Source organism: Petromyzon marinus, chromosome 25, assembly GCF_048934315.1.
Source record: "Petromyzon marinus isolate PM22_M1 ecotype Great Lakes invasive population chromosome 25, UKy_Petmar_22M1.pri1.0, whole genome shotgun sequence".
In the NCBI taxonomy this organism is placed as follows: Eukaryota; Metazoa; Chordata; class Hyperoartia; order Petromyzontiformes; family Petromyzontidae; genus Petromyzon; species Petromyzon marinus.
The window spans coordinates 766,786-794,215 of record NC_133691.1 but is presented as its reverse complement, the minus strand read 5'-3'; the positions used below and the strand labels follow the sequence as shown (position 1 = coordinate 794,215).

The following is a 27,430-nucleotide window of genomic DNA, read 5'->3' as shown; positions in this document are numbered from 1 at the left end:
GTAAATTATCATTATAATCGTAACTTATTATTCACAGCCATTTATTGATACACCACTGTCGGATGAATGACTTCCCAGTCATTGTAGTTGACGGGGGTTTGTTTGACCATACTTCACCGCGCTGGTCCATTTGGATTGACAAAGAGGCTGGGCCCAAGGCCGGTTACGATAACACGGTGGTATAGCCGTGACGTGGAATCCAACTCAGGTTACCCGACTTCGTTATGCCACTGCACCGCTCCATCCAGAAAGCGTCTATGCTAATTGATTTAACACATACTTCATTGCGGCTTCTGCTGCGAATGGTATGTTCAGACTTGAATGAGCCACTGGTTCTAATCAGTGTAACGCTCCCTGTGACCCAATTATCACACTCAGCGTGTGCGTGCTCCGAGCAGAGTCGTCATCGCCACGTGAGACGCGGCTGTTGGCATATCGGGAGAGGCGTGGGTCATCCGAGTTTGCGTGGACCTACGCATGTCAACACAAATATTGTAACAAGGTACAATGCTTTACCACGCCTAAGCTGTATTATATGTAGCACACAAAGACAGATTCAAAAATACCCCATCGAGCCTTTAACAGACTCTTGCATGCTCGTAGGGAAAGTATTCATTTTATTAATTTCATTTTACCAGGATGGGCATGCTAAGCTATACAGCTCTTTTTCAGATGCGACCTGGCTATCAGAAATTATCGCTCAACGAAGTGGCTTATCATCACATAGAAATGTATCGCAGCCAAATACCATAATTACTCGAAAGTGCTGTTAGCGAGCACCTATTGAAGCGAAAACGGCACACAAATGGGGTGGGCGGCCAACGCCATGCTCGGTCGCCTTTGTCTCCCCAATGCTGATATTTACACACAGCACCGCGCATTTAAGGTTGAGTCCACCCAGATGAGGCCTGTAACCGGTTCAGCTATTCGTCTGACGTTGTCACAAGGCATAGGAACCGATGATGGCTGTGACAGGAATTTAACTCTGGTGGCCGGTTTCGCGCTAACCACCACGCTACCACTCCCCATCATATTGCACACAACACCAACAACAACAAGAGCAACAACAACAGCAACAAGAGCAATTACTTATTTATTATAACAACAACAATATTTATAACCAGGTTAGAGCTCGTTGCGATTACACTGTTGCTTTAATCAAATAGTACAAGTGTGTTTTCCAATAGCAAATACAAACACTGAACAAAAATAAAAATGGTGCAATAGTTGCAAAACAATATCGACAGATGAATCGACTATAAATACAACACGTGGCGTCACACCGTTGCCGTCTATTTGTGTATTTCATCAACAAAGCCACCCACCAGCAAATGAAGAGACAAATGTGAAATGTTAAATCTATATAACAACAGCAACATACAAGGCATGACTTAACCATTGATTAAACCTATTTACACTCTCATTTAGCAAGCGGTGAATCCCCAGCTGATAGGAGAACACCGATCGATGTAAAGGGAACGGAGTGGTTAAACGCGACAGGCGCTTGCGATATTGCTACAGGTGTCGTGGAGTCGTCATCTGTGAAGTGGCACCGCCGTTGTCTGCATCTGTGGCGTTCGCTTTGGGCACCACGTGGCGTGTGGGATTCATTGCACGTGGCGCGTCTCGCGTTTGCAAGGAAGAAAAGGACACACGAACTCAATGTACATCCTATTTGCAATGCTTCCTGGCGTAGAGTTCCTCTCAATGATTTGTTGTTCTTGCTGTTGCTTTTGTAATTCGCACATTCCACCTGCCGTGCAATGTCTTGCGATTTTCCCACTACTGCCAACACTCGTAACAGAGCTTACTTAGTATGTATGTGTGTGTGTATGTGTATGTATGTGTGTGTATATGTGTACGTATGCATGTGTGTGTATATATGTGTGTGTTGAACTTCTTTCGCACCGTACGTAGCCAACCGTGTGTATGGAGGTGCGGGGGAAGGAAAGTAGCTCAATGAGGCCCCACCGGCTGAAACCAAGTCTGAGTTCAGTAATACCTCGATTTACGTCTCCACCCCCCCCCCTCCCCCCCCCCCTTTACGTCGTCACCTTATTAACACCGCTACCCGATTTGCGTCGCCTTAACCCCACACTTACGTCGCTGACTGCATCATCCGTCCTTTCTCGTTATCCGTCACCTCAGGCTGCGCCTCCACCTACCCTGTACATCGCTTCGATTGGCGTCGTTTCGATATTCGTCGTCGCACCTATCGGGAACGCATCCCCGATGTAAACCGGGGTATTATGGTACTTGATTTATTTTGAATCTTACCATCGTAATGTGCCACCCAATTAATAGATTATATGTAACATAATTCAGCAATTGCGTTGATGTGATGAGACACTCTTATGAGATGAACAATTAATGCGTGGGCTCTGTTGATTACTTTAACACCCGTGAAATTTGATGGTTTGATTCATATATAATATAGGCTCACGTTAAAAGTGATTTCTAATTAGCCTATTTCTTCCCAAGAGCCGATAGAATATTGTGAGCAGCGATAGCTCGATAGTATATATCACAGAGACGCGAGTTAACAGACGTAATATTCCGATGAAGATTGGTGAAATACATTTTGAGACTTTCAACTAAAATGTAGTTTTTCTCTAATTTCTCACGATTATTTTAGTGAGATATGCATGGGTGGATCACCGTGTGTGCATTGTGAACAGTTCGCAGGTGTGAATCCATTAGAGGCGACGGGGCGATAGCAGTGGCACGTGCTCTCAAGTCCCGGGTGTAGTTAATCCGTAAGTGCATTCACCGTCTGTGGTCAAACAACAATCAACACATTGATATTTATATTCATATTCTTGGTTCTTTCGGTAAAGTCACGTAGAAGGGAAACAATAAAATAATAAAAATATATAAAACAATAAAATTATCACGACGTTTCGACTGCAACACAAGCAATCAGCATCAGGTGTGAAAACCACAGCAAGAAAATTTGAAAAAAGTGGCGGTTATTTTTAACGTTAGCACCACGGAGAGCGATTTGACAGTTTGTTCAGATGGACGAGTCATCTATGTTCGGAAAAGAGGAGGGGGGAGACGAAAAATAATGGATGCGGTCTGAAAGCCACCGTAAGCGTGAACAATCAATTAAGACCCGAAATGGTTTATCAAATCCTTCCAAATGATTGCTAAGCCAGCATCCATCTTCTCGGTCGAAATTATCTCTTGTGTTTGTATATGTGGATAGCCTCATGAACAAATCTCTCATGGTAGCCAGATGGCTTGCAAAGAACCTCTGTCTTGGAGAAGTCAATGTCATGTGAGCCTACTGAATTATATTGATATTTCTTTATAGCACACAAATTAACCAGGGTCATGGTCCGAAACGTCGCGGATCATATACTTATCCGCGCCTCCGATTAGCACGGTTTTTTTACGTACGGTGCGGAAAAAGTTAAACATACATACGTTACCCTTTTAAGAGTACAACGTTGTTGACGAATGTGTTCAATTAGTTGCACTATTATTATTATTAGTCCTCGTGCACCACTGCCTACGCAGCAGCAGCAGCAGCAGCATCACCAGGTGCTGTGTCTGTACGTGTGCTGACTCGTATTCACGTGCAGACGCGTGACACACGTCGAACACGACGTCCCGACATGCGCCTATCAAGAACGCTTAGCAATTGTCTATCAGACACGTTTACGATACTGAGATCAAATATCTTTACAGACCTACAGACTATGAATTGCTTATAAAGTAGCCGTGTAAGGTACAGACTTTAATCAATCCACTGCTGTAAGAAGCTATCCCCGCATCGTGTTGATCACGGGGATTGTTAGACCGCACTTTACTACGCTGGTCATCGCGGATTGGTTGAAAGGATGGGAGCCCAGGACGGGTTTAGGTATCACTCACCACTGATGGTAGCCCTGGCTGGGAATCTAACCACTGCGCCACTTTTCCAATCCCGCCCCTGTCTCCCCTCCCCCATCCACCCCCACCACGCATCTTTGTACAACTGGAAGATGCTGTTCTTCGTGCGCACATGTGTGGGGGGCAGCAGCAGCCCCCCACACATGTACAACCCCTCGGTGTCAATCCACTGCTGGCTGAGGGTCTCCCAAGGCAGCGTCGGGTCGTGGAGGTTATTTGACCATACTTCACCATACTTCACCATACTTCACCATACTTCACCATGCTTCACCACGCTTCACCATACTTCACCATACTTCACCATGCTTCACCATGCTTCACCATACTTCACCATGCTTCACCATACTTCACTATACTTCACCATGCTTCACCATACTTCACCATGCTTCACCATACTTCACCATACTTCAATATGCTTCACCATACTTCACCATGCTTCACCATGCTTCACCATACTTCACCATGCTTCACCATACTTCACCATACTTCAATATGCTTCACCACACTTCACCATACTTCACCATGCTTCACCATACTTCATCATACTTCACCACGCTGGCCAATGCACGTCGGTCGAGGTAGGAGAGAGGTATAAGTTCAACACAGCACAGCAATGCGCTTTGCTCTACTGCTCCACTGCATATCTAGGCTATACAATTCTTATTAACCACAACGTGAAGCTAAATGTCGGTCTATTTAAACCGTAATCAAGCCGTATACAAGGTGTTACAATGCCGGTGGTCGTGACAAATTCCTTCTCGAAGAAAAAAATGAAACCCGCTCCATCCATCACTGTCATCCCAAGCCACATCGAGCGCGCATCAAGTTGAGTGCTTGTGTCTTGAGGCCCATTACGAGCGTCCGTGCCCACTCTAAACATTCCTGAGCGACACAGTCGCGCTCCACATCCGAACAGCGAAGAATAATGCCACGTTAACATTGTGTGCACACACAAAGATAAATACAAAGATCCCCCGTATAGTATTCACAAACTGTTCGGGGCAAGGTCTGTTAGCGAGTACCCCCGAAGGCCGGCACGGCACACTAGGGGGGGGGGGGGGGTAGCCAGCACCTCGCCCGGCCGCCTTTGTCTCCCTAGTGGCCCAGAATCGATTCAGATATTCGCCAATGTTTTTGGTCGTGAGCAAAATTCGAACTCGGGTTCCAAGCGCATTGGGCTTGCCACACAAAGACAAAGATTCCCCGTATAGCCTTAACAGACTGTTGGGGTGAGTGTTGTTAGCGAGCGCGCCTATGAAGCTCGGCACGGCACACGAAGAGTCGGTGGTGTGTGTCCATCATCATACCTGGCCGCCTTTGTCTCCCCTCGTGCCGATATTTACACACAACCGCATCGAGTCCTCGTTTTAAAACGTGGGTCGATCCTAACCCCCAGGAACACTTCACAGAACCGCTACTGACAATCGCCGTGGCCGGAGAATGGAACTCAGCTGGCCGGGTCGCGTAGCGCAGTGCGCGCAGAAGTCGCCGCTCCCCCAACACAAACACGCAGAACGCACAGCAAAGCACAGACAAAGATCCCCCGTATTGCCTTGCTGGGCACAGTTGCGGTTAGCGAGCACCTATGAAGGCTGGAACGGCACACGAGAGGGTGGGTGGCCAGTAACACGCAGGGCCGCCTTTGTCTCCCTCGTGGCGATATTTACGCATCGCACCAAGTACTCATTTGAGGCTGAGTTGACCTCGCGAAGGCCGAAGACCGGTTCAGAAAATCGTCACTGGTGTTGGCTGTGAGCGGAAATCGAACCCGGGTCTCCAGGTTCGTAGCGCAGCGCAACCAACCGCTCCCCACACACTACCGCTCCCCCATAAAAACAACACGCACACACAACATTCTGTCTGTCACTCCCCTGTGACGGCTGAATGTCTCTGATTAGCACTCTTCACGAGTTAAAGGGACCTCTTCGTGCGGCGGATGAATTGCAGGTGCGAGACCCGCGGAGCACGGCTGAATACTCCAGGGCCACACGCGTCTCTGAGCGCTCGTTGCTCCGGTGTATATATAGACAATGTTACACGCGCCCCCATACGATTATCCACATTCGTATTTATGGTGCCTGCGTAGGCGTGTATTAAAGAAACACGTGTGGGCGTTGTGTGCGTGTGAGTCGCTTCTCTCTCTCGCTCCCTGAGACGGTATCTTGGGACGGGTAACAATAACAACAATCCCATTAATACCGATATCAGCACTCTATTGAAACTTCTATAGAAACGTAATTGTCTATTGTAATTTCCAATGACATTTGCCATGCGTATTGTGCCAGTTTTATGTATGTAAGTTGAACTTCTTTCGCACCGTACAGAGCCAAGCGTGCTAATCGTAGGTGCGGACCAACAGCCGCATTGCCTGGGAGTGCGCAGTAGCAGCAGCATTGGTGAAATGCAAGCAATCTGTGTATGGTCAACGTGTCGACAGTCTACCCGCTTTCAACGCAGTATACTTTACCTCTGTATTTATATTTGCACGGATTAATTTCTCTCTCCATATTTTCTAGAATGCTTGAGAAGCTGATTGAGCTTGGAATAGGGACTATCGGCATAAGGCACTACAACTAGTGTTCAATGTATACGCAGATCCACAAGAACATTGTATTGTTGTTGTTGCTGCTGTACCCTATGTAACAACCACCGCAGAATCCTGAGCACAAATTAAGGCGAGATGGATGATCTTGATTTAAAGTTTTCGTGACTGCAGGGATTCATATTCTTGGTTCTTTCGGTCAAGTCACGTAGAAGGGAAACAATAAAATAATACAAATATAAAACAATACAATTCTCACGACGTTTCGACTGCAACACAAGCAATCATCACAGCAAGAAGATGTTCTTGCTGTGGTTTTCACACCTGATGATGATTGCTTGTGTTGCAGTCGAAACGTCGTGATAATTTTATTGTTTTATATTTTTATTATTTTATTGTTTCATTTCTACGTGACTTTACCGAAAGAACCAAGAATATGAGATGGATGATGTCACGTGCCAACATGTGTTTTTGTCCGGCGTTCTGAACCGTTGTGAACCTGTCCAGAAAAAAAATCGAGCACCAACCGGTTGCTACAGAAGTCGTTGCATAGAAACAAATGAGCCCGAATGCCTCTCGTCTCGCCATATGGCAGGAACTGAACGAGGCTGAGCCTGGGTTCTCGCTCGCAGGCACGCGACGACTTCTCTGAGCTGTCGATGAAATACCTCGCCTCCCATTAGCACGTTCAGCTACGTACGGTGCGAAAGAAGTTCATCATACATATCTCGCATGGAGTAATCGGTTAAGTAATTATTACGCTAATGGGTGTGTGTGCCACACACCTTTGTAATCGTTCGAATGAGCCACACACCGTTTGTTGCCGTGCAACTGTGGCCAAAATTAAATATTCTCGTCGAACGCACGGACGTATTGCTCGCGTTGTACCTCGCGTCGATGGATGCAGGATGTACTGAGTCGACGATTTTATATTCGTTTACTTTGCAGCCACTAGTGACCGCTACATTAATCAGAATGTAATAAAAATAAAATATCGTTAAATCAAGTGGCGATCTCAAAACGAGACGATCATTCGAATCGTTGAGTAGTGATGTTATTATCAATATTGTATTTTATATCAATATTATAAATCTATCAATAATATACAGCGCTCAGCAAATAATAAAACAAATAACAACATCGAAACATTGGAATGCATAAGCATGCGGAGATTTGCAAAAAACAACGCCTCCATGTGTAACGAGTAGCCCACAACGAGTAACCCACAACGAGTAGCCCACAAGTAGTAGCCCACAACGCGTAGCCCACAACGAGTAGCCCACAAGGAGTAGCCCACAAGGAGTAGCCCACAAGGAATAGCCCACAACGCGTAGACCACAACGAGTAGCCCACAACGCGTAGACCACAACGCGTAGACCACAAGGAGTAGCCCACAACGCGTAGCCCACAACGAGTAGCCCACAACGAGTAGCCCACAAGGAGTAGCCCACAACGAGTAGCCCACAACGAGTCGCCCACAACGTGTAGCCCACAAGGAGTAGCCCACAACGAGTAGCCCACAAGGAGTCGCCCACAACGAGTAGCTCACAACGCGTAGCCCACAAGGAGTAGCCCACAACGAGTAGCCCACAACGAGTAGCCCACAAGGAGTAGCCCACAACGTGTAGCCCACAAGGAGTAGCCCACAAGGAGTAGCCCACAACGCGTAGCCCACAACGCGTAGACCACAAGGAGTAGCCCACAACGAGTAGCCCACAACGAGTCGCCCACAACGTGTAGCCCACAAGGAGTAGCCCACAACGAGTAGCCCACAACGCGTAGCCCACAAGGAGTAACCCACAAGGAGTAGCCCACAAGGGGTCTTGCACAACTTTCTATGGACTCCAACGTCACACTCCACGGCAGGCGATGTTTTTGGTTCACCGATGATTGCATATTCGTAAGCGTTTAGAATGAGACTTAAAGCAATGTAGACATTGTAGGCTGACCCTGCTAGAATCGTGAAGCCAATCAAACTCCAGACCGTAATTGCTTTTGGGGGTCCAAATTCGTCAATGTTGATTTTCGCATTTTTGTAGTTAAGAGTAATGTACTCAGTTACCAAATGTGTGCCAAATGTAACCCTTCTTGTCCTTCGAGAACATCATAACAAAGTGTTTTACACCAGCCAGAGTCCTTGCCGTACACTCTAATCACACTCCACTCTATACCATACATCATACATCAGATTGTACACTCTAATCACACGCCACTCTATACCATACATCATACATCAGGTTGTACACTCTAATCACACTCCACTCTATACCATACATCATACATCAGATTGTACACTCTAATCACACTCCACTCTATACCATACATCATACATCAGATTGTACACACTCTAATCACACTCCACTCTATACCATACATCATACATCAGATTGTACACTCTAATCACACTCCACTCTATACCATACATCATACATCAGGTTGTACACTCTAATCACACGCCACTCTATACCATACATCATACATCAGATTGTACACTCTAGTCACACTCCACTCTATACCATACATCATACATCAGGTTGTACACTCTAATCACACGCCACTCTATACCATACATCATACATCAAATTGTACACTCTAATCACACTCCACTCTATACCATACATCATACATCAGATTGTACACTCTAATCACACTCCACTCTATACCATACATCATACATCAGATTGTACACTCTAATCACACTCCACTCTATACCATACATCATACATCAGATTGTACACTCTAATCACACTCCACTCTATACCATACATCATACATCAGATTGTACACTGGCGCAGCGCTGTTTACTTGGGCCCCAGGGCAAGACCCCCCCCCCCCCCCCAATTAAAATCTCTCATTGGGCCCCCTCCGGGCCCGTGCTCCCCACCCGGTGCAGTTGCACCGCCTGCACACTCGATATCAACCCCGACTGCTGCAAGGTGAAGACTTGAGATTGCACGAGTGAGTGAGCGAGCGTGCACTGCTACTGCTGCTGCTGCAATGATGATGATAGCCGCCGGCATTGATTGATTGATACGCACTCAGTATACCTTTGCGAGAGAGCGGGGCCTCTGTGGGCCCCGCGTGTGTGCCCGTGTGTAGGTTCGCTCCTAATCCGCGCTCATTGTGCCGTAATTGCTTCTGGAAATCCCAAGCCCACCCACACAATTATGTTTAGCTTCGGCAGGAGCCCCACAAAGTGTATACTCTGAAGGGAAGTGGGTGTTGTGTTTTCTTCTGCTCGGCATAGTAGACCCAACTTTATACACAGCGGTCAAATGAGACGAATTATATAACCGATTTACAGAGCTGCTTTGAAGTTGTGTGTTTGCCCAGTAAGTGCGCGATTTACGCTGCGAGTCTCTGTGTGAGAGTAGTTTTATTTTTGTTGCACGTCACGTGCTGCCTAATGAATAGCCCATGCGATTAAATGCATTACAGAACCACAATGTGTGTGTGTGTGTCCGTGCGTGTATGGTGTGTAAACATCAGCACTGGCGAGACAAAGGCGGCCGGGCATGGTATTAGCCACCCACCCCCTCGTGTGCCGTGCCGGCCTCCACAGGTGCTCGCTAACAGCACTTGCCCCAACAGTCTGTTAAGGCTACACGGGGGATCGTTGTCTTTGTTGTGAATGTGACTGCGTGTATTCCTCTGTGTGTGTGTGTGTGCAGGGAACTGTTGTACCGGTGATCCGCACGCTGTGCTATGAACACCGCGTCTTCAGTTCCATTCCCAAGCACGGATACCATCAGTGGCAAATCACATCAGAACGTGTACTGGGCATCTTTTAAATAGACGCAGCCTGAGAGTGGAAACGCGTGCGGTGTGTATATGTCACCCTTAATAGGTGCTCATTTGCCTCAGAAGTTTATAATAGCTACACGGGATATATTTGTGTATACGCCATATGTGTGTGTGTGACTATGTAAATGTGTGTGTGTTATTACGTATGGGGAGCGGTAGTTGTAGTGTTTAGTGCACTGTGCTACGAACCTGGCCACCCGAGTTCGATTCCCGCTCACGGCCACCAACAGTATCGATTGCCTGAACCGGCCCTGGGCCTCCCCTAGGTTGACTCAGCCTGAATTAAGTAGCTGGTGCGGTGTGTAAACATCGCCACTAGGGAGACAAAGACGGCCGGGCGTGGTACTGACCACCCACTCCCTCGTGTGCCGTGCCGGTTTTCACAGGTGCTCGCGACCAGCACTTGCCCCAACAGTCAGTTAAGGCTACACGGGGGGTCTTTATTTGTGTCATTAGGTGTGTGTTCGTGCGTGCCTGTGTGTAAGTCAAATATATCGTCTATAGACACGATGACTAAACAATGTATATGGTTGCACGGGGGATCTGGTATATCGGTGTGTGTGTGTAGTACTGATGAGCGAGTCCTTGCGTGCGGCAGTGTGTGTGTGTAATTGTGCATTCGTACGCGTGCCTGGCCGTCCATTTCGATTCACTCTCACGACCATTAACAGTGACGTATTTTTTTTTACCGGTTCTGGGCATCCTCTAGGTCTACTCAGCCTTAAATGAGTATCCGGTGCGGTGTGTAAACATCGCGACGAGAGAGACAAAGGCGGCCGGGCGTGGTGCTGGCCACCCACCCCCCTCGTGTGCTGTGCCGACCTTCGTAGGTGCTACTCGCTAACAGCACTTGCCCCGACAGTCTGTGAATGCTCCTCGGGGTGCCAGTGAATTACCGGCACTTCTTTTCATGTACACAGCATCGTCAGTCTACTGCTAGATGAAGGCCTCCCCACGCCACTGTTCCTGAGCTTGGGTTGGTGAAGGGACGGGGTCCAAGACTGGATCTGACATCACTTTGCAAGTGATGTTAGCCTTAGTCGGGAATCTAACCGCCGGGCTCACAGCGTAGTGTTTAACCAATGATTCACCAATCTACCCCAATAATAATAATAATAATGCATTCTAGCATTGTGCATATTTGAAACAAATATCGAGTCACGTTATTTAATTGAAGAACGGCAAATTACAATGTGACACCTCCGATGAGCACGGTTGGCTACGTACGGTGCGAAAGACGTTAAGAACAAGGACATACGTGACCATGTGCACAGAACAATATGAAACAGTGAAAATTAGTCATCTTATGATAGTTAAAATCATTCTGGGAAAAATCCAGTGTGGGAAACTAACAGAGTTTCAAAAGTTGAAATGAAATGGAGGTAGCCGGGTGGCCAGAGGTCAGATCTCTGAGCTTGCACCATCAACATCCTGGGGTCCCATCCAGGCAGCTCCCTGCGATTAAACCGGCTTCTAAAAGCAGGGCGGCTATATATTTAAAATAAACCCCACATGTCATTAAGTGGGTTCTGCACTTAAATTAGTAAAACTCCAGCTCTAAAACATAATAATATCGGATTGACTACTACGCGACAAGCATTCCTTTCAATGGCAGATCAGGAGAAAGGCGACTTGAAGCGACCTCAAACCTAGCTCTGTGCTCTCTGCGTCCGTGGACCGTTCTCTCATACGAATGGATTGCCCTGCCCTGCATGAGATCCGAATGCGATTCTCCGTGTCATGACAAGGCAACGTTAAGACGTCGCATACCTCTACGTTAGACTCCGACTCACATGCCCAGCAGATATTCATGTTATATCGCAGGCTTCAACACCCGAGGGTGGATTCTGGGAAGAGGTCACGAACCGTGGCGGTGGATTGCGCGAATCTGTTGAGTGCTTTAAGGTGGACAGATGAGAAGGGGGAGGAGAGACGCGAGGCTTCACGGGGCTTCGGAGGCCACGCTCTGGGTGGTGGATGGAGCAAGAAGCTGCTGCTTCTGTATGTACGTGTACATATGTTGAACTTATTCCGACCGTACATAACCAACCGTGCTAATCTGTGGGTCTCTCTGAGTCTCTATGGGTGTCTCGGTGTGTATATGTGGGTCTCTATTGGTCTATGGAGTGTCTCTATGGGTCTCTGTGGGTCTCTTTAGGTTTGGGTGTCCGTGGGTCTCTGTGTATGTACAGTGAGGGAAAAAAAGTATTTGATCCCCTGTTGATTTTGTACGTTTGCCCACTGACAAAGAAATGATCAGTCTATAATTTTAATGGCAGGTTTATTTGAACAGTGTGAGACAGAGTAACAACAAAATAATCCAGAAAAACGCATGTAAAAATTTGTATTAATTGATTTGAATTTTAATAATGGAAATAAGTATTTGACCCCCTCTCAATCAGAAAGATTTTTGGCTCAGGTGTCTTTTAACCAGGTAACGAGCTGAGATTAGGAACACACTCTTAAAGGGAGTTCTCCTAATCTCAGCTTGTTACCTGTATAAAAGACACCTGTCCACAGAAGGAATATATCAATCAGATTCCAAACTCTCCACCATGACCAAGACCAAAGAGCTCTCCAAGGATGTCAGGGACAAGATTGTAGACCTACACAAGGCTGGAATGGGCTACAAGACCATTGCCAAGCAGCTTGGTGAGAAGGTGACAACAGTTGGTGCGATTATTCGCAAATAGAAGAAACACAAAAGAACTGTCAATCTCCCTCGGCCTGGGGCTCCATGCAATATCTCACCTCGTGGAGTTGCAATCATCATGAGAGCGGTGAGGAATTAGCCCATAACTACACGGGAGGATCTTGTCAATGATCTCAAGGCAGCTGGGACCATAGTCACCAAGAAAACAATTGGTAACACACTACGCCGTGAAGGACTGAAATCCTGCAGCGCCCGCAAGGTCCCCCTGCTCAAGAAAGCACATGTACATGCCTGTCTGAAGTTTGCCAATGAACATCTGAATGATTCAGAGGACAACTGGGTGAAAGTGTTGTGGTTAGATGAGACCAAAATGGAGCTCTTTGGCATCAACTCAACTCGCCGTGTTTGGAGGAGGAGGAATGCTGCCTATGACCCCAAGAACACCATCCCCACCGTCAAACATGGAGGTGGAAACATTATACTTTGGGGGTGTTTTTCTGCAAAGGGGACAGGACAACTTCACCGCATCAAATGGACGATGGACGGGGCCATGTACCGTCAAATCTTGGGTGAGAACCTCCTTCCCTCAGCCAGGGCATTGAAAATGGGTCGTGGATGGGTATTCCAGCATGACAATGACCCAAAACACACGGCCAAGGCAACAAAGGAGTGGCTCAAGAAGAAGTACATTAAGGTCCTGGAGGGGTCCAGCCAGTCTCCAGACCTTAATCCCATAGAAAATCTGTGGAGGGAGCTGAAGGTTCGAGTTGCCAAACGTCAGCCTCGAAACCTCAATGACTTGGAGAAGACCTGCATAGAGAAGTGGGACAAAATCCCTCCTGAGATGTGTGCAAACCTGGTGGCCAACTACAAGAAACGTCTGACCTCTGTGATTGCCAACAAGGGTTTTGCCACCAAGTACTAAGTCATGTTTTGCAGAGGGGTCAAATACTTATTTCCCTCATTAAAATGCAAATCAATTTATAACATTTTTGACATGCGTTTTTCTGGATTTTGTTGTTGTTATTCTGTCTCTCACTGTTCAAATAAACCTACCATTAAAATGATAGACTGATAATTTCTTTGTCAGTAGGCAAACGTACAAAATCAGCAGGGGATCAAATACTTTTTTCCATCACTGTATGTATCCTTAACTTCTTTAGCACCGTACGTGGCCAACCGTGCTAATCGGAGGTGTGTGGGTGAGTGGATGAGTGTGTGGGTGAATGGTGGGTGAGTGAGTATGTATCCTGAACTTATTTCGCACCCTACGTAGCCAACCGTGCTCATCGGAGGTGCGGGGGAAGGACAACAAACTAAAGACAAAAAGCAGCTCTAAAGAAATTAGTTTGTCAATCTAGATGATTTAAAAGTGCATCGGTCCAGTGGCTTCTAACATCGGAAGGAAGAGCGTTCCAGACGTTGGCAGAAACGCATCTGAAGGCGAGCGATGCGGTGACCGCCTTTGTTCGATGGCCAGCCAACAGCTGCTCCTGCGAGGATGACAGGATTGAGGCCAGATGCCTCCCGGTCTCCTGCACGAGTAAATTGGCCGAGAACGATCTAGTTACTTTAATTCGCCCCCGCAGTCATTCTCAAACTCAGACTGACTTGCACCACGAAGCTCAGTTTAACGTTCGTAGCGAGCCGGCGTCTCCCGAGCCGCATGCGGCTCTTTAATCCAACACATGCGGCTCTATCGAAGGGGCATAACGTAGAACACACTATCACAGTAGCAAATAACAATTAATTTCTTCCGTGATGTGCCGAAAACTGTCAATGTATACACACATATATATACTTGACTCTTTGCAGAACTCATGAGTTCTGAAAAGGTGGGCCACCCCCGGTCAATCGGATATGCCTGCCGAAATATCGTCTCACCACGGAATTAATGAATAGATATTCAAAAGCTGCACTGAAATTACGAGTCAGGTCGGTGGAAGGATGTATTCGTCATGTTCAGATCTATACACATTCTCAATTCTAGCCATTCTCAATTCGCCATGTCGATAATGGGGTTTGTTTTTACCATACTTCACCGTGCTGGTGATTGTGGGTGTTTGAAGGCGTGGGTGGGGTAGGTGAGGAGGGGGGGGCATGGGAGCGAGCAGGACCCGTTCCGATATCACTGACCACTGATGTCAGCCGTGGTCGGGAATTCAACCCTAGCGCAAAGCGCTAGCCACTCTACAACTGATACAATTATAAACACACACACACACATGGCTCGGTCTCTTTACGTACAAATAAAATACCACATATATATGTAGGCCTATGGGCCTCGGAACATTTGTGTCCAGCAGGCATCATTTAACCGGATCGCGTCTCTTCATTAACCAATATCAACACTCCTCTAAAGCAACACATCGTTCAGCTGCCTTTGTCAATCCACTGCTGGATGAAGGCCTCTGCACATCGTATCGGTCGCGACGGTCGCCTGACCATGCCTCACCACCACTCTAACTGGGTTGGTGAATGCGTGGGGTTACCCCAGGACTGGTTCTCATACCACTCGCTCACTGATGTCATTTTTCCCGGCAGCGTGCACATACAGAGATATATTGACACGTTATCATGGCAACCAAACAACCTGCAATTAGGGTCGTGTAAATATTAACATAGCTATTAAGCGCACAAATGACAAGGGACATTCAAATACTAATATTAATAATAATAACAATCTCCATCGCGTCCTTCATTCACATGCAGAGCGACCATCCACGTTGGAACTGGCAATTGGAAAGTCGAAGCAGTAGGCCGGGGCCTTAACCCCAATGGTTCCACATTTTCAGGGCTTACATTGTCACAGAAAAATTGTCCGGGTCACTAATAGACTGGAGAAGGTGGCACGTCGACCAGTAGCCGCAGCCCATAGCGAGAGATATACTGGATGTGGTATGCCGGGTATGGAAATATTTCACGGGTCATCGACCCGGCTGAAATGCAGCCTCGCTCTTACATAGCAGCGAGGCCGGCCAAACGGGCCAGCTGACGACTGGAGCGCGTGGCGAGATGGGTGGGACGTGTGTGCCATAGGCTAGCCTTGAACCGCCGTTCCACCTCATGGCAGCAAGAAGTCCTTTACCAAAGTCGCAGCCAGTGGTGGCGTAGCTCTCGAGTGTGCAGGCGGTGCAACTGGGCCCACGGGCTGGGGACGGTGGGGGGCGGCGAGGAGGGTGCAGCAGGCGCCGGATAGGTGGGGGGATTGCATAGAGATCCTCATCTCCTTCACTGCACCAGGGCCATGCCCCACCACGCTACGCCACTGAATGCAGTAGAATACATAAATCAGGGATCACTTGAGGGCCTGTGTGTATCTGTGGTGTGTGTACATGTGCGAACATGGTTTGTGCACGTGTCGGCGAGCGTTTAAGTCGCACGCACTGTAGCAATGTCACCTCCATGGTCCAGTTTGTTTTTTGCATGGAAAACAATAATAGCGAAACGCGTCCATCCCCATCGGTGCCGGGGCTTGACGCCTCGAGATGTGAACTGCCTGGAAGCGCGCGGTGCTGATGATTATTAAACGATGACGACGATGATCACCATGACGTTGTTGATGATGGTTTATCACACGGAGATTGAACCGAAGGTCACCTCCGTGTGCGTTGAAGTGGACGTCGATTGAAGTGCCCCCCCCCCACTCCCAGTGACATCATCGTCAGTAGCAGCAGCAGCGGTGGCTCCTGCGATGGTGCGCCGTGGGTTTAAAAACTCCAGATTAGAAAATTGCCCACAATTAAATTGTGAAGACGATAATTAGGGCCTCAGTAACTGTAGCCTATACACTTTCCAGGACTCTCCCTCTCTCTCCAAAGAAATACTGTAATCAAGCTCATTGGGCTCTCACCTGGTTAAATAGCGGCCATCAATCAAGCGCTCGGTCATAATGGCATGCGCATACAACATAAGGTTATATTAGAGAGCTCACATAACAAAGGGTGAATGTTCGTACAAACACGTGTATGGCCCGTGTACGTTATAGTTGATAGACGCATATATATAGCTACGTGCATAATGGGCGCTTACATTATTTAATGAATGGCACATTTTAATTAAACCGAAGTTAGCTGAATATATACTGAGTATATAATTGTCTTATATGACGGCCATGCATGTATTATAATAGCACATTATATGATTAGTATAAACTGTGTGGGGTGAAGCGCATTGCGTTAAGTCACGTGAAATTGGCGACCCAAGTTCATTTCCCGATTTCCGCCCACGGTGAAACATCAGTGAAACAATTCGATTTGAACCAGTCCTCCCCTCTCCACGCAAACCTCCACGACACCCACACACACTGCGTGCTCAAGGATGGTCAAGCAACCCCTTGGACCAACATTCTGCGGAGGAGGCCTTCGTCCAGCAGTTTTGAAAAGTGATTTTAGTATCATTTTACAAACTGCCCTGGACAGAGCGATAGCATTAGAATTGCGATAAAAACCTAGAACTTATTTTTTCCAAACATAGTGGCTCCCTTGTACGTGTGTGTCCTGTGTAGGTGTGTGTACTGTGTGTGTACTGTGTAGGTGTGTGTGCTGTGTAAGTGTGTATTGTGTGTGTACTGTGTAGGTGTGTGTACTGTGTAGGTGTGTGTACTGTGTGTGTACTGTGTAGGTGTGTGTACTGTGTAGGTGTGTGTCCTGTGTAGGTGTGTATATTGTGTGTACTGTGTAGGTGTGTGTACTGTGTAGGTGTGTGTACTGTGTGTGTACTGTGTGTGTACTGTGTAGGTGTGTGTCCTGTGTAGGTGTGTATATTGTGTGTACTGTGTAGGTGTGTGTACTGTGTAGGTGTGTGTACTGTGTGTGTACTGTGTGTGTACTGTGTAGGTGTGTGTCCTGTGTAGGTGTGTATATTGTGTGTACTGTGTAGGTGTGTGTACTGTGTAGGTGTGTGTCCTGTGTAGGTGTGTGTACTGTGTAGGTGTGTATATTGTGTGTACTGTGTAGGTGTGTGTACTGTGTAAGTGTGTATTGTGTGTGTACTGTGTAGGTGTGTGTACTGTGTAAGTGTGTATTGTGTGTGTACTGTGTAGGTGTGTGTACTGTGTAGGTGTGTGTACTGTGTGTGTACTGTGTAGGTGTGTGTACTGTGTAAGTGTGTATTGTGTGTGTACTGTGTAGGTGTCTGTACTGTGTAGGTGTGTGTACTGTGTGTGTACTGTGTAGGTGTGTACCGTGTGTATACTGTGTAGGTGTGTGTACTGTGTAGGTGTGTGTACTGTGTGTGTATATTGTGTGTGTGCTGTGTAGGTGTGTGTACTGTGTAGGTGTGTGTACTGTGTAGGTGTGTGTACTGTGTGTGTACTGTGTAGGTGTGTGTACTGTGTAAGTGTGTGTGTACTGTGTAGATGTGTGCACTGTGTAGGTGTGTGTACTATGTAGGTGTGTGTACTGTGTAGGTGTGTGCGTGTACTGTGTAGGGGTGTGTACTGTGTAGGTGTGTGTAATGTGTAGGTGTGTGTGTACTGTGTAGGTCTGCATACTATGTAGGTGTGTGCATTGTGTAGGTGTGTGTACTGTGTAGGTGTGTGTGTACTGTGTAGGTGTGTATACTGTGAAGGTGCGTGTACTGTGTGGGTGTGTACTGTGTGGGTGTGTGTGTACTGTGTAGGTGTGTGTGTACTGTGTAGGTGTGTGTATTGTGTAAGTATGTGTATTGTGAATGTGTGTGTACTGTGAATGTGTGTGTACTGTGTAGGTGTGTGTACTGTGTAGGTGTGTGTGTATTGTGTATGTGTGTGTACTGTGTAGGTGTATGTGTACTGTGTAGGTGTGTATACTGTGTAGGTGTGTGTGTACTGTGTAGGTGTGTGTACTGTGTGGGGGTCTGTGTACTGTGTAGGGGTGTATGTACTGTGTAGGTGTGTGTATTGTGTAAGTGTGTGTATTGTGTATGTGTATGTACTGTGTAGGTGTGTGTGTACTGTGTAGGTGTGTATACTGTGTAGGTATGTGTGTACTGTGTAGGTGTGTGTACTGTGTAGATGTGTGTGTACTGTGTAGTTGTGTGTACTGAGTGGGGTGTGTGTATTGTGTGGGTATGTGTGTACTGTGTGGGTGTGTGTACTGTGTAGATGTATATATTGTGTAAGTGTGTGTATTATGAATGTGTGTGTACTGTGTAGGTGTGTGTACTGTGTAGGTGTGTGTACTGTGTAGGTGTGTGTACTGTGTAGGTGTGTGTATTGTGGATGTGTGTGTACTGTGTAGGTGTGTGTGTATACTGTGTGTATTGTGGAGGTGTGTGTACTGTGTAGGTGTGTGTACTGTGTGTACTGTGTAGGTGTGTGTATTGTGTAGGTGTGTGTACTGTGTAGGTGTGTACTGTGTAGGTGTGTGTGTACTGTGTAGGTGTGTGTACTGTGTAGATGTGTGTGCACTGTGTAGGTGTGTGTGTAGTGTGTATATGTGTGTACTGTGTAGGTGTGTGTGTACTGTGTATATGTGTGTACTGTGTAGGTGTGTGTGTACTGTGTAGGTGTGTGTACTGTGTAGGTGTGTGTGTACTGTGTAGGTGTGTGTATTGTGTAGGTGTGTGTACTGTGTAGGTGTGTATGTACTGTGTAGTGTGTGTACTGTGTGTACTATGTAGGTGTGTGTACTGTGTAGGTGTGTGTACTTTGTAGGTGTGTGTACTGTGTGTGTACTGTGTAGGTGTGTGTACTGTGTAGGTGTGTGTGTACTGTGTTCGTGTGTGTACTCTGTATGTGTGTGCACTGTGTAGAGGTGTGTGCACTGTGTAGCTGTGTGTGTGCTGTGTAGGTGTGTGTACTGTGTGTGTGTACTGTGTAGGTGTGTGTATTCTGTACCTTTTCGCAATGTGTACACAACGGTGACGTAGTGGATCGAGCTGAATTGCGCAACGTACTCCGGGACCCGAGTTCGTCTCCCACTCCCGACCAATATAGTGTCAAAGACTACAGGACGAGTTTCGGCTCCCCTAAGTCGACTCGCCTCAAATGAATACCTTGTGCGGTGTGCAACCATCAGCACTTGGTGAGACAAAGGCGGCCGGGCGTGGTGTTGGTCATCCACCGCCTTGTACGCCGTGTCGGTCTTAATAAGCTCTCGCTCACATTCCTTGCCCCAAGAGTCTGTTGAAGGGTTTTGTCGACACAGTAATGTTAGTTGCAAACTCGCAAGCAGACGCTGTACAACAGCACACTCCGGATAGATTTAGTCGGAGACGGTGTGCGTCCTTTGAGTTCACCAGCCGCGCTTAAGTCCACAAATACTGAATGACGCCTTTGAATATCAAACATTAATATTACAGATTAAATAAACTGTATTATCTTCCTGCTTAGCCGGGATTAATGTATCGCTCCAAATGTTCTGCAACTCTGTTCGCCTGGGCTTGGAGTTCGGGATTAGCGGAATAAGGTTCTACCACGACAGTACAATTTATACCGTGTCCAGAATAAATAATAATGATATATTATTGTACCCTATAGTCCTATAATCATATGTGCAGGTCCAAACTTTGTTTTTATCCGGCTGATGCTTAAGCACCGTGCTGCACTGAACTGGCATTCTCAGTTTAAAAACAAAACATGGGTCGAGGTGTGTGTGTGTGTGTGCCTTTGGGTGGCTTCTCAAATTAATTCGTCACAACTCCAGAAGCTTACGCTATAAATTACAAACACAAGTGTTGAGATTCACGGACTGAAGGTTTGAGCATCAAATGACGTTTTAAAAAAGTGTGATGCCATCCACGAACGTGCGCATTTTTTTTTAAACGAACGCTTTCTAATTAGAATCGACTACATGCCCGCAACAGATATATCCTAAGGTACAAACCAAACCAACAAGAAGATAGTAATTGATATATGTATGTTCGACACCACCGATCTCCCTTGCAACAACTAGAAATCGGAATAATCCGCGTAACAAATCAATATAAATTAAAACCCTCTTTGTTTAAATACAAGTAGCTGGGAAATTGAGTTTCTAAATGAAAAATGAATTCCTCGGTTAACAGAAGCAGGCAATGTACTCCGTAATGTACGTGAGTGTACACATATATACCGCATATTAAATGCGTAATTGCGTGTATATAGTACAGCAATTAAAGTTCAGCACAAAGTGCGCACTGTGTGTATAAAGTTGGGTACACGCAGTCCTGGGAATTGCAGTAAATACTGGGGCCTCTTGTGAGAACACAAAGCCGTGCCAGCGAGCCCTCCATAGTTCGCACGTTCTCTTTGGTACAAAATAAGAAAGAACATGTAAATGAATATATAAATGTATATATAACGTGTGTAGTGAAGGCCCCTTACTGCGTCTCGTGTTTATTTGTTCACTTAAACGTATGTGTACATATTCGACGATTAAAGTATTCGGGGAATGTACGTAATCATTGTTGTAAATGCGTTTATATTGAGGTTCCGTCTAAATGGAGTGAGAGAGAAAGGAAAATTTGGAGGTAGACCCCATCCCCATTCCAACTAGATCGCCTGCCGTCATGTTTTATCCACTGCTGGATGAAGGCTTCCCCAAGTCATTGGCAAACTCCATCTGCTCAAGAGGCACCACCGTGGTGGACTCATCACTCCGTCTCGGTGGTTGGTCGTCATCTCTGGCGTGATCATCTCTGGTGTGATCATCTCTAGCGTGATCATCTCTGGCGTTGCCATCTCTGGCGTGATCATCTCTGGTGTGATCATCTCTGGCGTGATCATCTCTGGCGTGATCATCTCTGGCGTGATCATCTCTGGCGTGATCATCTCTGGCGTGATCATCTCTGGTGTGATCATCTCTGGTGTGATCATCATCCTTCGGTTGCCATTCCGTAACCAGCCTCGTCCACGCGCTCTCATTTCTTCTTAGTGATGTGTCTCCTGGTTCAAGCCCACCCACCTTTCTTAGCAGTTAAAGATAGTCTCAACTAATGTGCGTCTTGTTCTCTGATTCACGTGGTCCTCTGTCTCTCACGTGCAATTAGCAACGCACCAATGTAGACTTTAAAAAAAAGTTTGCAATCGGTGCATATTACCTGCCACCACGTGCAGTATGGAACATAAACATGCACTGATAACGCGCGTGAAACTAAACTCTGACAATGTCGCAATATATAATAGATCCCCCTAATAGCAATTCATCTTTACGATGCTCGATGATGTACACGCTAACAATAAAGACGCGGCTATGATCGGAACATATCGTCCGCCCAGGTCGGCGCACGTGTGTAATGCGTGTACGCACGTACCGTGCATGCACACAAAGTTTAAGACGTAACAAAATATTATTATTATCGAACGGCCCATGCCAATATGTGCACACCATCATCTACACACGCCAATAGCCTAAATCGCACCGCATATACGCATCGCGACAAGTGTTCGTTAAAGTCACGAGCTTGAACTCAAGAATGCCGTCGATGCATTTATTGTATGTCAATTGTTAACAAGCGTGAGTTATTTGTCCGTGACTTCAACAGACCTGCCAGGAAGAGGTCTCTCCTCCACGCGAACCTTTCCATTTATTGGGCGGAAGCCGCTTTAATTGCACATTCATTTGTCCAGCAACAGAGGGAGAAAAGGTGGCCGTGCCATTCTCCAAGAGCAGCAATAGCCGTTGGGTATTGCGTGCATAGTGCCGCTCGGTCGCATTGTGCGGTGAGATTTGTTTTGACATGTTTGTGACTGCGCGTTATTCACACCCCTACAAGCACCACCGCCCATAAAGACCCCTCTCTTGTCTCTCTCTCTATAACTTTGTCTCTCTGGGCTCGCCCCGTCCGCGTCCTGAGCCTACACAGCTATAGGGGCACGCGTCAAGGACGATGTTGTTTCCACAATCTGGGCCAAATTCCCTGAGCCGTGCTGGGAGCGAATGCATTTGCCGTCTCAACTCGAGGATGGACCCCACGGGGCCGGCGAGCGCGCGTTTACGGCGACACTAGCAGCTGCAGCCTCGTGCGTGAAGACGTCGAGTGTCGTGTCGAGTGTAGACGAACTTTGGGACAGGCATCTCAATGGCACGACGACCCCCGTCTCCGCCTTCTTTTCAAGTTAAACGGAGACGTAAACCCGATATAATCTTGCATCACTTTGGTGGAGTGTCACTGCGTGCGTGTTTGCACGCATGCGGCACTCACACACTCTCACACACTCACACACACCCCGTGACGCCAGGGAGCGGTGGCGTAGCGGTTAGCGCACTGGTATACGAACCAGGAGAATCCCACTTCGATTTTTCGCTCACGAACAATGTCAGTGACGAACATCCGAACCGGTCCTGGGCCTCCCTGAGGTCGACGCAGCCTCAAAAAGGAGTGCCTGGTGCGGCGTGGGTCAACATCAGCACTGGGTACACAAAGCGGACGGCCGTGGTGCTGGCCACCCACACGCAACGTATGCCGTTCCGGCTGTGATCGGTGCTACTCACGAAGAGCACTTGCCCCAACAGTCTTTTTAATGCTATGCGGGGGATCTTTGTCTTTTGCATGCGGCACAGAGAACGGTGATTGGTCCCGCGCGCGATGGTTCTGTGGACGCTGGATGTACGTATATATATGCGCGGAAACGGAATTACACCCATGGGACAGAATCATACAAATTTAACGCGAGCATTTTTGGGGGAGCCTTTTATATAGTTTCTAAAAGTTCTCACGAGACGGGTTAATCCCAATAGTTCGAGATGTCGTTATATATTTATTTTATCCATTTCAGCGGCGTAGCTAATATCGGTGCGTTGGCCTTGTAATCCCGTTACCGCCGAATCGCCCACATTTGTCCGTGCACACGATGACTGAATGGAATATTGGAAACCCAATATTTGGATACCCAATTTCTCCATATATTCACTGCACACGAGTAATAGAAAAAAAATCCCGCAAACATTTTGTATTGGCACAGTAAAACTATTTATTTACAAGATAACAACATCGCAAAGATCTACAATATATGGCTATATATGTGTGTGTTCACGCATATACAAGGGAAACAAAGTTGATGCTGCATTTACTATTTGTCCATTGAACATAATATAGTTTATCAAAGTGATGATTGTGCCACGAAAACAATTATTCAATAAATTAGTCTCTGATTCATATAGTTAGAAATGCAATGTTATATCTGTAGCGGAAAAAAAATTACCATTGTTTGTTTGTTTTAACTCTACATGATAAAGGTTTTATAAATAATAAATTAGGTGGTAACATTTTATTTTATGTTTATAGCGCAAAGTCCGGTGGAAAAGAATGCAAGGTAATAATTGTTGTTGTTTCCATACAGTCCGTTACGTCGCTAGATATTGCAATAGAACAACACTGGTGCATTTCCACGATGCAGTTATCGACCCCTTTTTTCATAATCTATTGATATTATTCATTAGTAATATTATTCTCAATAAAAGTACACGTGCGGTTGTATATTGTATACGCGATAGCGAAAAGCTAACTTAGCCAAGTACATTGTTGACCAAATCCATGATGAGTAGTTGTTTGTTTACACTTCCGATTGCAGGGGGGGGGGGGGGGTTACTGGGTGGGGGTGTGGGGGTGTGGAGGAATCCGATTAAAACGCTGCTCAAGGAATATTTGTTAACGCGGCAAAGCCACATCCACGTGTGACTGTGAATGCACAAAGTAAATACACGGCATCTCACACCGCTGTTGCCTTTGTTGTTGTTGTTGTAGTCACCTCTCTCTCAGCCGCTTTTCTCGAGGCAATGTCGCGGACGGTCAGCGATGGTGGGCGGACTTGGTTCTCCAGCACCCAGAGACCAACATCCACGTTCGTTTCGAGGTCTCTTAATTAATTGCCCATTGCCCCCACCCCCACCCCGCTTCGTTCCTCGGCCTGCACGTGCGCGCTATGCACATCAGAGTCGGAAACTGCTTCTCCCATCCCGGCGCTTTGCCCTCTCCAGCCCGGGGCATTATTGAGACAGTTTCAACTTCACGGCGAATCATCAGCCAGGTCGTGTCCCCAACCAAAACAATTTCCAGGGTGTTGCAATTTTGTCTTAGAAAAATTCTCATCTGCGCCTTGGTGTTCTTTACGTTGCGGTGGTAACCTCCACATTACTGTGGCCGGGGGCCCAATGTCTCCTCAATGAACGCGTGCAAACAAGACCACAAATGTATTGTTGTTGACTTTTAATTCCAGCGGTGGCATCTCGGAGGGCCGCGGGCTCGCTCAAAAATAGCAGACAGATCACGCGGCTCACGTCAGTCAATCGACCCTTAGTCAGGATTCGAATTCGGCTTGGGGGAGACGGGGACTAATAATGCTTTGTGCCAACTCGCGCTCTCTCTTTCGTTTACGCACAATTATATAACGTATACGCACGGGTCGCATGAAAATAAAAAAAAATACTACACGCATGGGATCTGTGGCGCGTCGTGGCGCTAGTACTTACTGCAGTCGTAGGCGGCGGGGTACGTGCCCGAGCGGTACAGAGTGGCCGATCGGAAGGACATCTGACAGCTGCTGGACGCGCTCACCTGCGCCGCGGCGGCGCTCGCAGCCAGACCCTCCATGAGGCCCAGCCGTGGCGGCGGGTCGAAAATGTCACGCGTGCCGAAATGCTGCTGCTGCTGCTGAGTGACGAAACTACCAGCACCGCTGGCACCGTGGCCAGAATCTTGTCCCATGTACCAGGACGGGAGCCGCGCGACGCCGCCTTGGTCTTGGGCGCCGTGATGAGACGCCTGGAGCGCGCTCAGGATGCCATCCTGGTGGTGCTGCTGGTGCTGCTGCTGATGATGATGCTGCTGCTGCTGTTGATGCTGCTGCTGGTGATGCTGGCTGGAGCTGAGGTTGAGCGCGCCCAGGTGCGGCACAGTGGACGTGATGGCGTGGTCGGGCGACGGCGACGTGTCCTCGTGCAGCGACACGGACGCCGAGGAGGGCCCCTGCTCGGCCCGCTCCCCAGCGGCGTATTGCAGGCTCATGGTCTGCAGGCTGCAGTGGTAGGGCTGCCCTCCTCCCCCTACTACTCCCGCTCCGCCGCCTGCCTCGGCGCCCTGTCCGCACGGGCTGTACACGGACGCCTGCTGGGGCTGCGCGTAGTGCAGAGACATGAGCGGCAGCATGAGCGGCCTGGGAGGAGACACGAGAGCGTGGCCCAGCTCCCCGCCGTTGATGCCGTGCAGGCCGGCCGCCCTCAGCATGGCCGTGCTGGGCGGGCTGTCCACCACGCCGAAGCCGCCAACCACCCCCCCTCCACCACCACCGCCTGCTCCCCCCGAGCCTCCCCCGACTCCGTGCGCCGACGACTCGGTGAGGCCGCTCTCCATGGACCCCGAGCGGTTGGAGGCGACGCTGCGCGGGCTGTCCTGCGCCACGTTGCTGCTGTCGGGGCTCTCGATCTTGGGCACCACGAGGATGGCTGCGGGGGAGCCGCGCGAGTGAGGAGGAGGAGGAGGGCTCAGCGCGCGACTGCCCTCGCTGCCGCTGCCCTCGGAGCACAGCAGCTGCTGATGCTGCTGCTGCTGGGTGCCGTGCTCTTTCTTGGTGGACTCTTCACCGTGCTCCTTGCCGCCCTGCTGCTGCTGCTGCATGTCCTTGTCGCGATGCACGTCCTTCTTCTTGAAGCGCCTCCTCCGCCGCAGGAAGCTGCCGTTCTCGAACATGTTGTACGAGTCCGGGTCCAGCGACCAGTAGCTCCCCTTGCCGGGCTTCTTGTCGTCGCGGGGAACCTTCACGAAGCATTCGTTGAGGCTGAGGTTGTGCCGGATCGAGTTCTGCCAGCCCTGCTTGTTCTCGCGGTAGAACGGGAACTTGTCCATGATGAACTGGTAGATGCCGTTGAGGGTCACTTTCTTGTCGGGCGCGCTCTGGATGGCCATGGTGATGAGAGCGATGTAGCTGTAGGGAGGCTTCACCAGGTCCTTGGGCGCTTGGTGCGGGTGCGAGTAGGGCCCGTAGTGGCGGGACAGCCCCGCCGAGTAAGGGTCCGCGTTGGCCGCCGAGTACATCCCGACCGGAGCCGCGGGCAGGCCGCCGTAGCCGCCCGCCGAGCGGTAGAAGTTCTGCTCGCTCAAGTAAGGAGACATCACTCCCAGCGCGTTCGCGTTCGACACCGGGTAGCGGGCCTGCATCGCAGACATCGTTGGAGGCGCCGCGGTGGAAGTTGGTGGCTCTGCTCCGCGCGCTCTCTCGCTCGTCTCACTCCTCTGTTCTCCTCTCTCTCTCTGTCTCTCTGCTACAATAACTCCGTCTCGCTGTCGAGCTCAGCCTGGCCGCACTGCTGCAGAAGCGGGCCACTCGTAGTAGTCGCGGTAACAGCAGCAGGCAGCAACGGCAGCAGCGGCGGCGACAACAGCAAGAGCAAAGCCACCAAGCGCAGAGCCACCAAGCACAGAGCCGCCACCACCAGCAGCAGCAGCAGCACCAACTGCGCACGCCGGCCCGCAGTCGCGAACGCTTCGCGTTTGTTGGTGCGCGGCGGCGGTCATTTCACGGGGGGCAGTCCCAGCGGCCCGCGCACGGCCCCCGCGCGGCTCCTCCCCGCCCGCTCCGCCCCGGCCAATGCCGCGGCGCGGGCAGCGCAGCGCGCGGAGTCCGCACCCCGCCC

General features: G+C 48.5%; 1 protein-coding gene across 2 annotated transcripts; it reads right to left on the bottom strand.

The window, feature by feature from the left end:
• Positions 1-1,074: 1,074 nt before the first annotated feature.
• On the bottom strand, positions 1,075-27,287 carry LOC116946013 (forkhead box protein C1-A-like). 2 transcript variants are annotated; one of them, XM_032960790.2, is made up of 3 exons: positions 25,271-27,287; positions 19,875-20,001; positions 1,075-2,773 (listed from the first exon to the last, which is right to left on the bottom strand). In XM_032960790.2, the coding sequence occupies exons 1-3, from the start codon at positions 26,961-26,963 to the stop codon at positions 2,767-2,769; spliced, it is 1,827 nt and encodes a 608-aa protein (XP_032816681.2). In that variant the 5' UTR covers positions 26,964-27,287; the 3' UTR covers positions 1,075-2,766. The 2 variants fall into 2 exon arrangements, with proteins under 2 accessions (XP_032816681.2, XP_032816682.2); XM_032960791.2 differs by lacking the exon at positions 19,875-20,001.
• Positions 27,288-27,430: the final 143 nt, after the last annotated feature.